At 42.0% G+C, this 14298-nt stretch overlaps 1 protein-coding gene across 1 annotated transcript in view; it reads left to right on the top strand.

Annotated features, from left to right (window-relative positions):
* B4GALT6 (beta-1,4-galactosyltransferase 6) overlaps positions 1-14298 on the top strand; it is a 68434-nt gene that overhangs the window by 45091 nt on the left and 9045 nt on the right. Inside the window, exons 4-5 of the mRNA XM_046025806.1 lie at positions 2196-2320; positions 8547-8663. Coding sequence (XP_045881762.1) covers positions 2196-2320; positions 8547-8663 — 242 coding nt within the window. The remainder of the gene's footprint in view (positions 1-2195; positions 2321-8546; positions 8664-14298) is intronic.

The raw sequence follows: 14298 nt of genomic DNA, 5'->3' as shown, positions 1-14298 counted from the left end.
TTGTCCTCTACCCGCCACCCCCTTTCCCCCACAAATAGTAACACTGTGAACTCTGGCATGCAGCGTCATGCCACTGGGTCGTCTTCGGCCATCAGCCAGTAGAAGATCAGGATTTCAGAGCCAAAGGCAGTAAGCACACGGGAAGGCCACTGAGGGACTCTGAGGAACGTGCATGGTGGGGCAGTCAGAGGGGGGTGAACTCGGGGTGCCTCAAGCATTAGAGAGGAAAACGGTGGCCCCCGCAGGCCCTGCCCGCGGAGAAGACAGACAGCTAGCCTCCTAATTTGCCAGCACACATGTGTCTGAGATGAGAGCTACATGAAATGAGACTGGAGAGAGCAGCTGACCGTGCTGATGATGGCCGCTGGGTCAGGCCCCGTCAAGCTGGAGCACGGACAAAGAAATTGGTGTCACCCCCATCAAGAATCCCCCAAGCTTCGGGGACTTCTGCGAACTGTCTGTAATTTAGCCTGATGACTATCATATCAGCCGTCACGCACACCACTAAGTGCATCCGATTTATCTGTGTGAGTTTTATTTGATTACGGTGGTAGATCCCGTGTTTGTCCGCAGAGCTGTCTTAGACTCATCTGTCTCACGTCATGACCTGCTTTTTCTCTGCAAGTTCATGGGTTACTCTTTCCTTCAGGTGACTCGTCACACGAAAGGCCAGGTGATTGGTTGTAAAAGACCACAAACATTGTCAGAGAACTGGCAGACGGGAGAAGATGGCACATTTTTTCCCAGCTTACCCTCTGAACTGTAGACATTTATATTTTAGAATACTTCTCTTTGGCCTGCCTCTGTGCTTAGTGGAAGCTGCTGGTCTTCCTGCCTACTTAGGAAGGAAGGAGGGATGGGATGGGAAGGGAAGGGCTCTCTCCAAGAGGAGCTGAGGGTTCTATACGTGCAATCAGGGCCACTCAGGCTCAGAGGACTTGAAGTGGGAAACCTCATTGGTTGGTATGTATTTCGTGAGATGAAGAGTGAGTCAGAACTTAGTTCTGTAAGTTCTTTGTCCTGTTTTTTTTTTGTTGTTTGTTTTTTTTTTTTTTAAGATTTTATTTATTTCTTTGACAGAGAGATCACAAGCAGGCAGAGAGGCAGGCAGAGAGAGAGGAGGAAGCAGGCTCCCTGCTGAGCAGCGAGCCCGATGCGCGGCTCGATCCCAGGACCCTGAGATCATGACCTGAGCCGAAGGCAGCGGCTTAATCCACTGAGCCACCCAGGCGCCCCTGTCCTGTTTTTGATTGAGTCAACAGGTGGATGGAATTGGATGGAACAGGTGGATGGATGGAATGGCTTTCCATCCAAGAGTCATTCCTATTTCAATGGTATACAGTGGAGAAGCTACTAGTAAAAACACCTCTGGGAATATGTTTGTTAATTCAGAGAGCCAATGCCTGGTAGGCCAGGAACATCTTAAAAGCCTGTAGTTTTCCACTTTTGCATCTCAAGGGGATACTGCGCAGGCACTAAAAATATAAATTCGTTGAGTTGTGTTTGCAAATTCTCTCAAGAAGTGTGAGTAATAACAATTGCAAATTCTCTCAAGAAGTAGAGGAGAGTAATAACAGCTAGCGTATATTGAGTGCGTGCTTTGTGGCTGACACGCTGCTTGATCCTTCACGTGCACTATTTTATCTAGTGGATGCAGCCTCATGGGGAGGCAGGTGTCACCATCTACCTTTACAGAGAAGGCAGCTGAGGCACAGAGAAGTTCCATAGTGTCCCTAGTGCACAGAAGGTAGGATTCGGCTGCTCCCTGCCAATCTAACTGCTTCATTAACCCTTATGTACTGTGCTCTCCTGCTGCCTATGTTGGTTATGTTGAAACTAAAAGTCCTTTTAAGAGACTTGAATACATTGTAACGTTACAATAATAAGCTAATTTATAATGACATGCAAACATTTCCCAAAGAATAGTAAAATATTCACTGTAGTACTCAAGCAAAAAAATTTAACAATTTGATTTATCTTCGGCTTATTTACCAAAGACAGTGGAGTGCTCGTATCAGGTGTCATCCGGACGAGAATCATCCGGACGAGAACCGGAAGGGGGTGGTACTAACAGTTACGTGGTGATAACAGGAGTGCACTGGACTGTCCTGGCAGCCAAGTCACGCTGTCACCCTACTGACTGTTGTTTGTCTTGCTCCATATTAAAACAGTTCTTCACGTGTTTGACCTTCTAGGGGGATTCCTCAATGTCAATGTAAGTGAAATCAGTTTTGATGAAATTCATCATCTCTTCTCCAAGGATTTAGATATTGAGCCAGGAGGTCACTGGAGGCCTAAAGACTGTAAACCCAGATGGAAGGTGAGGTAAATTTTTTCCTAAGTAATGTCATTGTTCTTGTGCGTCTGAGTGAGGAAAAGTGCGTTTGATTCAGGATATACAGTGAAATACATTTGTCTCTTGAAAATTTAAGACCTCAGAAGTTTTGCTTTTTTTTTTTAAAGGGTAGCCTACTGAAAACATCTTTACTAAACTGGATAAGATTTCATCCATTTTTCATGTGTTTAAATGCGTGTGTACCAACACATTTTATGAATGGAAAGGAGGATATATATATATAGATAGATAGATATAATATTTTATAAAAATCTTTGGATATATTTATCCAAAGAATGTGCATTTTTTGGATTAGACATTTACTTAACATAGTTAATATGGGAAGTAGGATTTGTGGGTGGCATCACTTTTCTAAGAGAAAAATGCAGCCTATTCATATTTTTGTAGAGCTTAGTTCTTTTATAGCTTGTAAAGACCTTTGATCATCCTCATATTCCTCTTATCTCCTAAATACCTTTTTTTTTCAGTATTTAAATTTATTTATTTTTTCAGCGTAACAGTATTCATTGTTTTTGCACAACACCCAGTACTCCATGTAAAACATGCCCTCCCTATTACCCACCACCTGTTCCCCCAACCTCCCACCCCCGCCCCTTCAAAACCCTCAGGTTGTTTTTCAGAGTCCATAGTCTCTTATGGTTCGCCTCCCCTTCCAATTTTTTTTTTTTTTATAAACATATAATGTATTTTTATCCCCAGGGGTACAGGTCTGTGAATCGCCAGGTTTATACACTTCACAGCACTCACGATAGCACTTACCCTCCCCAGTGTCCATAACCCCCCCCCCCTCCCAACCCCACCTTCCCCCAGCAACCCCCAGTTTGTTTTGTGAGATTAAGAGTCATTTATGGTTTGTCTCCCTCCCAATCCCATCTTGTTTCATTTATTCTTCTCCTATCCCCCTAACCTCCCATGTTGCATCTCCATGTCCTCATATCAGGGAGATCATATGATAGTTGTCTTTCTCCGATTGACTTATTTCACTAAGCATGATACCCTCTAGTTCCATCCATGTCGTCGCAAATGGCAAGATTTCATTTCTTTTGATGGCTGCATAGTATTCCATTGTGTATATATACCACATCTTCTTTATCCATTCATCTGTCTACAATAGCCAAACTATGGAAAGAAATTTTGCTTTTAATGTGTAGGTGTTCACAGTTCAGGTATGATCTAGTAGAGTTCCTTGTGAAGACTCTGACCAGACCTGCGTGTTAACAAAATATGTGCTCGGGTGCATCTCATGGAGATCTTGCTAATAAACGCCTCACTTGAGATTGGCTTGGAAAACAGCTTTTTTTTTTTTTTAATTTTTTTTATGTTTTAAATATGACAGACAGAGAGCACTAGTAGGCAAAGAGGCAGGCAGAGAGAGAGGAGGAAGCAGGCTCCCTGCTGAGCAGAGAGCCCGATGCCGGGCTCGATCCCAGGACCCCGGGATCACGACCTGAGCCGAAGGCAGCGGATTAACCCAACGAGCCACCCAGGCGCCCGGAAAACAGCTTTTTCCCCCTGTTTTCTTCTCTGCCTCCTGCTGCTATCCCCAATGATTACTGTCACCTGTAGGCATAGCCCCACCAAGTCCTGAACCGTGATTTCCAGGTGGGTCTCACGTCGGGGTTCCTCAGAGTCTCGGAAACTTGATGGGGCGGCTCAGAGGCCCCTGTGGGATGCAGAAAGGAAAACTTTGGTATTTCAGAAAGCAGAGCCCAAGCTTTTTATCTTTCTGACATGTCAGAGTTCTAATTAATGTTTTGTTTGAAAAACTATAAGGGAGTAGGTCTGCCTCTGCTGCTTAAAATAAATTGAAAACCGTGATTTAAATCAGAGCTGCTCACAGTACTGTGAAATTGGCTAGTGGGTGCATATTCCGGTAAGGCGGTTATGTTTGAGTAGGAAGTAGCATTCACATAATTCAAGTTAAAACTATGTATGATTAAATCACACGTTCTATCCTCAAGGATTGTGATATAGCCTTAATTTGGAAAGAGTTTTCAATTTCTTTTTTCGGTGTTAGTATTTTGCTAAAATATAGGTCTTTTTGTACACAAAACCACTGCTGAGAAGGAGAATTTAGATAGAAACCCTCTGACTTCATTGGCCTTGAGCTCTTTGTGTTTGGGGAAGTGTGTTATTTATACCTGCATCCCTAACGCAGAGTATGTTGTCTTGTCTAAGGTAAGCCCTAAACCTGGTTTTGTTGAATTGAGGTTATGAGATAAATGTCTTGAGACAAATTATTAAATACAGGTTTGGTTGTTTTTTGTTTTTGTTACTGGTTTTTTTTTGTTTTGTTTTGTTTTGTTTTGTTTTTTGCCTCAAAGAAATTGTAAAGCTGCTTAAATGGATTCCAGTACAAATTTTGGCAGATCATTTATTTTACAGTTGTCTGGTCAGATTCCATTAATAAATGAATCTCCGTATTTCATGACTGATTTTTCTCACAATTAATCACAGCGGCTGTGGGGTAGTATGAGTTGGTCCTCAGACGTATCAGTGTGAGGTACAGCATGCTGCACAGGTGTGCATGGTGTGATATGGTGAAATAATCGGGATTGAAAAATTAAGTATTCTTGTCCTTTCTTCATTGGTCTGTATCAGATACTGGATTTTAAATTTTATGGTTTGTTTTCTTCTCATTTTCTGGGAGAAAGGTATATCACACACAGAAGTAGTTCCTGTTTTAAAGATTTTAGTAGACGGTAAACTCCATGTGAGTGACTAGGTAACAATATTGGAAGTGGAGTTCCTAGGAGTAAGCTAATTCAAGAATCTAAAAATAAGCTTATTTTATTAAGGAACCGTACGGTAATGGCTGCTCTTATTTCAACCTGATGCAAACCCTTCTCAGAATAGTTTCTAGTTCTGAGCTATGCTGCTAAAGGTAGGAGACGAAATTTGGACATCATTCAGAGGTGACTTGAATTTGCCATATTTAACTAATTAAGTAAGGGCTCTCCTTGTCCTCTCTCTGCCCCTGACTTGTTTACACTTTCCTAACATTCCATTCCAATCTTAGAACAGAGCTGAGAAGGAGAAAAAGAATTACTAGATTTATGTTACACATGGGCTACCAACATGATTCTTAATATTTGAGGGTTTTTGTCTTTAAAAAAAAAACCCAATTAAGTCCATTGATGGCCTGTTAATTGGAACTGAGATCTTCCAAATCTAATGATTTCAGCAATTCTCAGGTGTTGTTGAACACTCAAGGTTCAAGTGGAAAATTCAGCACATGTTGGGGGCCTTATGGAGGAAGACAAGCTTATTTTGAAGGGGGGGGTGGGTAGAAGGTGAAGATGGCGATGCTTTTCCGAACATTAAACGTAAAGTGTTCATCTGTGGCTTGGTCTGAGCCACTTCTGTCTAAAACCTAAAGGCTGAAAGGACCAGGCAGTGCCCGCTGCATGTGTCTGCTCAGAGGCACGGGGCTCTGTTTCTCATCTCCGATGGCTCAGAGATGAGTCTTAGCCACCTGTGCAGAAGAACCACCCAGGTAAAAATGATGATTCTTGAACATAGTGCTCAGACATTCTGATGCTCTTGGTGGGAAGGGAAAAGAACCTTTTTTATCAAGTGCCTCCTGTTTGAGAAGCTCCTGTAGACACTGGAAGTGGGAAGGCTGAGAAAGAGGGAGCCCGAACACTGCGGAGAATGAGAGCTCAGTGGCTTCTGCTGTGTTCCATCCTAGGCAATGGGAGACTAGTGAGCCCTCGCTGGAGACAGGCGTGGAGCCGGGTCACCCAGGGACACCGTAGCTGCTGGTGTGCTCGAAGTTTGAAAGTAGTACACATACTTGGTGGGAAATAGCATGTAGTAAACACTTTTCTTGCTGATCTTCTCAATGTTGTGGTCTTCACTGGAAATGCTTCAACAGGAGAGTAGCTCAAACAGCAACTTAGGATACCCACCAGAAATGCCCTGAAACAGAGGTTATTAAACCTTGAAATAGATTATTGCAGAACACTGAGATCTTCATTTTCTAGGCAATAAATTGTAAACTTTTTGAGAATGTCATTCCAGAGCCACAAGAAGGGACATGCCAAATAAATCTCTAAGATACCATTTAGCTTTGTTTTAATAAAAACTTTAGGCAAAATATTCAAAATATTTGATAGCTGTCTCATTAAAAAATGGACATTTATTTGCTATTAAGAGAACAGTTTAGCTTATTTTGAATTTGCCAAGACATTGGTAATTTCATTTCCCATATTCTCAGTTTCTTTATAAGATTAAGAAAGAAAAACAGCTCTTGATATTTTAAATCCTTCATTGGACAAACGACTGTATTAGGGACTATGACTTTGTTTATTCTTAAATGTTCAACTCATCACTCAGTGTAATTGCATTTAATTAACATGGACTCAGCAGCCATTTAATAGCTTCTTTCTTTAGATATCCATAATTCTCCTTAACTGCTTGTATAGCCCATTTATATTATGTCCTAGGCAGCTAACTTATGGCCAGATTCAGAATGAGGAAGGGCAAGCTTGATGCTTATCTCTGCAGAAGTTATCACACTGTTCACTTCAGATAAGGCCCGTGGTAGGGGTCTTTCTTGCCATCTGACTCCTTCCTCTCCTTTGACTTTTTGTAGCTGTTCATACTCCTAAGAGTGAACCTAGGGGTCCCTACTAGCTTTGGGAGTTGTACTGATTTGGGAATAGTGTGGCTGCACCGGCAATGGACAGTGACTCCCACCAGCAGGTCCCCAGTCACGGAGTGGGGGGGAGGGGATCGAAGGGACTCTTAGATGTGGGGTAGCTTTGCTCCAGCAGCCTTGTGGTCCTCAGTTCAAGAGGTGCCTTATGAGAAAGCCAAATGGGAATGGGATCCAAAGTGGGGCTGGCAGAGGCACGAGAGTCTCTTGAGCTCCTGCCACATACCGAATATAAGACAGTGTGAACATGAAGACAGCAGCATTGTAGCGGCCGGCTTGCCTTCCCGCATTAAGAGAAAATTAGTGGTGGTGTTTCTAGTTTAGATGTTCTTAGTTTTGCTAAACTATCTTTTTGGGCTTTTTAAAAGAAAATGAATGTTTAGAAAACATTTCATCTTTTTCAAGAGCAAACTCTAAATTGTAGGGCTACTTAGCTTGTATGACAAAGTTTAGATCCAGGAAATAGGGGATTTGAATAAGTGATGATTGATAGTATTCATTTATCCTTATTTTATATGAACACATTTTATGTAGATGTTGTTTTTCAGTCTTGATTTTCAGAGTCCCAATACATTTTTTTTCCTATTAGAAGAAACACTGATTTACTGAGAAACCATTTAATTTCCACTATATGTTTTTTTTTCTTTTGTCTTTTAGATTATGTAAGAAACACATTTTTTTGGCTGTTTAAAAAAGATAAATTTCTCTCTTTTCTGCTGTTTACATTACTTTTTTTGTTAAGCTTCACTTTAAACCCAGTATTATCCTATCACTGAAATAAATATAACATGTATCAAAAATTCAGTTGTGTATTTTGATTAAATGAAAGATATTAATATAATTATGATACTTCTATGATATATCCCTTATATTTCTCAAAATAACTCTAGGCCAGGTAAGTCACGTGTAGGATAGTAGATATTCAATTGGGATCTCTTTTAATTTCAGTTTAAAAGCCATGAATTTATTATTTATATCTACTTTAAAACCTAGAAATTACTCTTGACACATCCCTTCCCCTAACTCCTTCTATCCCATCCATAAACCAGTCCTGTTAATTTACTTCTTATATGTTTCAAAATTCATATACCTCTCCTCTTCTCCACTCTCCCCTCATTTCTAGTTACCATTGCCTCTTGCGTTGACTAATTGCATTAATGTCCTAACCAGCAACCTGAATCTATTTTGGGCTTTTTCCAGTCTACTCTCCATGGTAGCGTTCGCCATCCCCTAATGGGATTTTATCACTTTCAATGAATCTTTCCAAGATTTCCCATGTTGTTGTTAGAATATAGATGCAATCTAAGGAGTGGCCCTCAGAGCCCACTTACACCTCCCTAGGTTCACAAGACCCTAAGTGGCACAAAGGCAAGGGCCATGTCTGTGTTTTCTCACTGTTGGATCTCTGGTGAGAAAATCCATAAAGGTAGGACTTTAAACCTTCAGAAAATTTTAAGGATCAGTTTTTATCTTTACCTCCAGGGCTTGCTGTTCTATTTATTTATATATGTGACTATTTTGTTTTTAAAGGTGGCAGTTCTCATTCCTTTCCGCAATCGCCATGAACATCTTCCGATTTTTTTCTTGCATCTGATTCCAATGCTCCAGAAGCAGAGGCTGGAATTTGCCTTTTATGTCATTGAACAGGTGAGAATGTTATTCTTTTTCTTTCAATTAAAAAAATTTTTTTAAATTTTATTTATTTTTTTTTTAGAGAGAGCATGTGTGTAAGTGGTGGGGGAGGGGGAGAGAGAGAAGGAGAGAAAGACTCTGAAGTGGGCTCCATGCTCAGTGCAGAGCCCGCTGTGGGGCTTGATCTCACAACCCTGAGATCATGACCTGACCTGAAATCAAGAATTGGACACTTAACCGACTGAGCCACACAGTGTCCCAGGTGAGAATATTTTTCAAAATGGCACCCAAGTGTACTGAAACTTAATAAATTAGATATGGTGGGATTTAAAAATGTTTAGCTCAGAGTGAATCTTTAGTTTCATATTTGGGTAAATTCTTATTTGGGATTGAGCATGTTACATATGCCACATTTGTTAATCCATTTATCAGTTGATAAATGGTTATCCTTTTATCCAGTTAATCCATTTATCACTATTAAAATGAACCTTTAAAAATTTTTTTTTAATTTTTTTATAAACATATAATGTATTTTTATCCCCAGGGGTACAGGTCTGTGAATCGCCAGGTTTACACACTTCACAGCACTCACCAGAAACATTTTTTTAATTAGTCTTCATATTAGCAGCTAATTTTTTTCTATAAATATTTTTCATATCTCAGTATTCCATATATTACAATTTCTTTCAGTCTTATTTGCACCCTTTGAGGATATTTACCATACTTTTAGTTTTTTCCACCTCTGTCATTACCTAGTTTTATACTTAAAGTATTGTCTTGGGTTTCTTCACTTATCTTTCCCCATCCCCACCTCCCAAGCACTAGGCACTTGCTGAATTTTATCAGTGATTTCTAGGTAGCATTTCTAAAAAGGTGCATTCCATTTGTGTTTCAAATATATTGTAATTTGGGTACTTTTGGTTTTGACCTTGATAACCTCATTTTATCCTGATAGTCCTTCTTTTTACTCACCTAAACCTGACTAAAAATGGATGTCCTTACTTATCAGTAGACAGAAAGTGACCTAGCTTATATTATTAAATGCTCCTTTGTTGTGTTTTTTTGTGTGTGTGTGTGAAACATATTCAAATTATGTTCCTAAGATTATTATATATAGTGTGTTTTCCCAGCTCCTTTGTGGCTTATTCTAGATTTCCTCTTAGATTTTTGCCTGTATTTCCCCCCCCCTGGAAATACTTGGTGTTTATTATAACTTATACTTCTCTGTATGTAAATCACCTTTTTAAGGTGATTTGTTCCCATGCAGTGATGCATATAGTGTGTGTGTACTTTTTAATGTGACAACCTATACTATGAAAAAGGATTTTTTTTTTTATTATCTGATAACAAATCAAAACTTTTAACTTCTTTCATGATAGCCATAGTTAAAAAACCTCTAGGTCAGTTTTACCAACTGCTAGTTTCCTTTTTTGAAACTTCAGTCTCCTAATGTGTAGGGAGGTGAGATGTCTGCGTCTGTGTTTTCACAGTCCTCCGCTCTACCAGCTGAGCTATGGAAGAGGGCACTGAGTTTGTGCTTTTAAAGGCATATTCTTCTGAGAGTCCAGCACCGCTGAATTATTTTGTGTAGGTGATGAAGCAACCTTTACAAACCAGCTAAGATCCATATTTTATAAATCACTTAAGTCTAAATCTCAGCCTTGATCAGTATTAATTCAGCCCATGTATCTGATGGTGGGTGGTTTTGAGATAGTAACATTTTACCACATGAAAAAGAAGAGTGATTCTTCTGCTGGACTGGAGCCCAGAAGAGCCAAGCAATTGAAGAACAGCTTCGAAGTCCTAGTGAAATAGGAAACAGTGAACACACATTTACCACTTCTCTTTTTCAAACTCCTAAAACGAGAGTGAAAGAAAAAAACTTAAAAAAAAAGTTTTAAACCAGAAGGACAAAAGAGTCGGTCGTTGAGCGATTGCAACACATTTCTGGACGTCAGGAAGCAGATGGGGCACTCACAGCTCCTGTAATAGAGCAGAGGATGTTCAAACCCACATGCTCGTGGAGGGTGATGGTGACAAGTGTTGAGTCAGTTTGCTGGACAAAGTCCCGCGGATCCCGGCAGTTGAAAGATGTCACAGGTAGACTGAATTATAGGGCTAAAGTAACAGGGTTGTTTAAAAGTTTGATTGCCAAACAATCAAATTCCCACTTCCCCATCTTTGCTTATGCTGCCAAGTGATTACTCCATTGTGTCTTATAAAAAATCTAAGTTTGTCCTCTGGAGAAACCACACCAGAGAAAGCCCTGACTGTGCTGGCCCAGGTCAGCTTGGGGGACCATGGAACAGAGGGGCTAAGTAAGTTTGCATGCCAGCTCTAGGGACCCGTCAGGCCTTTTCTCTGTCTGGTTTTTTGAAGCCAGCAGTTAGGTACGAATCCCCCCAGCCCCTCCAACTGAGGCACGGCATGACTAGTATCTTTGTTAGAGAAACCGATTAGCCCCAGGGAAAAGATGCCTCATCTAATATTTAGAAATTTCCGAAGGAAGATCCAGCTCATCGCTTTATCAGCTCCATGAAGCCCTTTCCTTCATTCAACAATGGGGTTACAGCAGTGAGCTCAGCAAGGCAAGGCCCTTGTTATGATGAGGAGAGATGGACAGTACATAACTTGTGATATGTCAGGAGGGGCTTGGGGCTAAAAGGGCAGAGAGAGCAGTAAAGGTAGGGAGATGTGCTCTTTTATACAGACTGTTCTGGGAAGGCCTCTTGGGGGAGGTGACGTTGGGGCAGCCTTGAGTCATGTGATGGGATGTGGATTCCAGGCCAGTGTGTCTGTCCAGTGCTGGAGTGCTGGGTGGGGGACAGTGTTAGGGAGGAAGTCCAAGAGGGCGTGAGAAGCAATAATGGAGGGCGGACAAACCAGGGTGGGGACATGGATTATCACCATTGAGGCTGGAAGACACTGGAGGGTTTTCAGTAGAGCAGTGACATGACCTAACTGAGGCTTTGAAAAGATGACTGTGGTGAGAGCAGACGGAGTGGGGCAGGAGCGGAGACGAGGGCAGCTGTGGCGCTTTGCAGAAGTCCAGCAGGAGGAGACATGGGCTTGCGCTGCCGCGGTGACCGAGGGATAGGTGAGCTGTGGTGGGGTTTGGCTGACTCTGTCGGGTTGAAAAGTAATATTATTGCTGACGAATCAGATATGTGTTGTGAGTAATGGAGAACTGTCCACAGTGCTGGAATCTGTGTCTTGAACAAGGGTGTTGCCATTTTCTGGGCTGTGAACATGTAGGGCATGGGAGAGGAATGGAGCTTTTGGTTTTATATTTTAGTTTGGTTTAAGGATTTGCTTATGCACAGGTGTGGTGTATGTGCATGTGTGGTGTATGTGTTTGAGTCAAGAGTGGGATGCTGCAGTGCTCTCTCATGGCTTCGTGGAGACGGAGACTCTCCCCAGCTTTTTAGAGCCTCACTCTCAAGCACGAATGCCAAGGCTACTTCGGTCTTGAAGCAAGCTTGCACAAGAGGGGCGAAAACCAATCCAAGAGAAGTAGTGTAGACAATAGCGGTAGTGAAGGAAACAGAGAAAACCTTAAAAGAAAAACAAAAGCTCATAATCAATATCCGCAGAGAGAAAAGATCATGAATCTGCAAAAATAGGGCGTCATAAAGGAAGAGTAGTCAGAATAAGGATGTTATTGTAAAAGAAAATGCCTGAACTAAAACAAAACTGAGTACAATGGCTGGAAGATAAACTTAAGAAAATAACTCCGAAAAGAGAACAAGACGTAAGAAATTAAGACGATCAGTCAGTACCAGTATGTCACGGGGTAACCACCTCCCAGATGGCCCGCAAGGATTTTTGCCTCTGTTGCAGCCAGGCCCCTGTGTCGTCTCTTCCCACAAGGAATATGGGCTGACTTGCCTGGGCAGCCAGACTGCAGGAATGGCAGTGTGTGGCTTCTGAGGGCCGGTCAGAAAGACCTGGCTGCTTCTGCCTTGGTCTCTTGGATCCCTCATTGTCAGGAAAGCCAGCTGCTGGGTCACGAGGACACTCGGGCAGCCCTGGGGAGGGGAAACCAACTTGGCAGCATCACCTTGCTGGCTGTGTGAGGGAGCTTCCACCCCCACCACCCACCCACTCCCACCTCCCCCACCCCCACCCCCCACCTCTGCCCCGGAAGCGGATCTTCCAGGCCAGGCAGAGATGTCATGGAGCAGAGAGAAGGCATCTGTGTGGTTGTGTCCCAGTTCCCTGCTCACAATTAGCAGTAGACTCACTAATCCAAGTTCTGGAAAAGCAGAGCACAAAGAAACTGGGGAAGGAGTAGGGGGAAAAAGTCCAAAGAAATAATATAAGAAAGTTTCCCAGAAGGAAAGGCATGTCTTCCAATCGAAGGAACTCACAGGTACACGTGAATAAAATCTAGATCCACTGTGAAGCGTGTTATTTTGAAATTTTAGAATACGAATTAAAAAGAGAAGATATCAAGAAGAAATTCTGTAGAATTTCCAGTGATTATATATCAGGATCATAGGAAACTTCTCAGTAATGCTGATAGCTAGAAGATTGTGGATCCAGGCCTTTATAATTCTAGCGGAGGAGCACCTGGGTGGCTCAGTTTGGGTTAAGTGCTGCCTTCAGCTCAGGTTATGATCCCGGGGTCCTGGGGTTGAGTCCTGGCTCTGGTTCCTTGCTCAGCAGGGAGCCTGCTTCTCTCTCTGCCTCTGCCTGTCGCTCCCCCTGCTGTGTACTCTCTCTCTCTCTCTCTGACAAATAAGTAAATAAAATTAAAAAAATAATAATTCTAGAGAATGTGATTTTTAACCTAGAAATTTTTACCCAGCCAAAATGTTGTGAGGTAGACTGATGATGGATAAATAGATAGATAGATCTTTTTTTTCATGGACCCTTACTTAGGAAGCTGCTGAGGGATGTGCCTTAACAAATGGAGAAAGCCAAGTCAGGGACAGTGGTGATGCCAGGGAATGAAGAAGTCCTAGGATGAGAGGTGCTCATGGTTAGACGTCTCCATACTGGAGCAAGAATCCAGGGTAGTGGGAATTGGATTTGGGCTTGAGTAGGTGGAAAAGGAGTTGATAGATGACTTGATGTGCTCAAATTACATCTATTATTAATAAGTAAAATGTTTCTCTGTTGGGGCTTTTGTACAGAGTAATAATAGAAAACTAAGAACACAGAAGCTGGTTATTAATCCCAGTTTAAAAAAGCAGCATCATAATTCACTTGGCACTCAAGAAGTGTGTGTGTGTGTGTGTGTGTGTGTGTGTGTGTGTGTGTGTATAATTTATCTGAGATAGAGCGAGAACACGAAGGGAGAGGGAGAAGGAGAAGCAGACTCCCCATTGAGTGGAGAGCCTGATGTGGGGTTCAATCCCAGGACCCTGCGATCATGACCTGAGCCGAAGGCAGATGCCCAACCAGTCAAGCCACTCAGGTGCTCCTGCACTCAAGAAATATTAATGCAGTCCTAATGATGTAAATTATGATATAACTGTATTGGGAAAATGGATGGAGGGGCAGTGAGTATGGTGGTGTGAATCCTCAGTGGCCATGGTAGGAAGTCAGCAGACAATGTCTAACATTAATGAAGCCAGGAAACGTCAGAACTCTCATCACCTTGCAATATGGAGAGAAGTACCGGAATAAACCACTGGAGGAGGTG

The sequence above is a fragment of the Meles meles genome, chromosome 12 (assembly GCF_922984935.1).
Source record: "Meles meles chromosome 12, mMelMel3.1 paternal haplotype, whole genome shotgun sequence".
Classification (NCBI taxonomy): Eukaryota; Metazoa; Chordata; class Mammalia; order Carnivora; family Mustelidae; genus Meles; species Meles meles.
The sequence above is the reverse complement of the archived record's forward strand: the minus strand, read 5'-3'. Positions and strand labels throughout refer to the sequence as shown.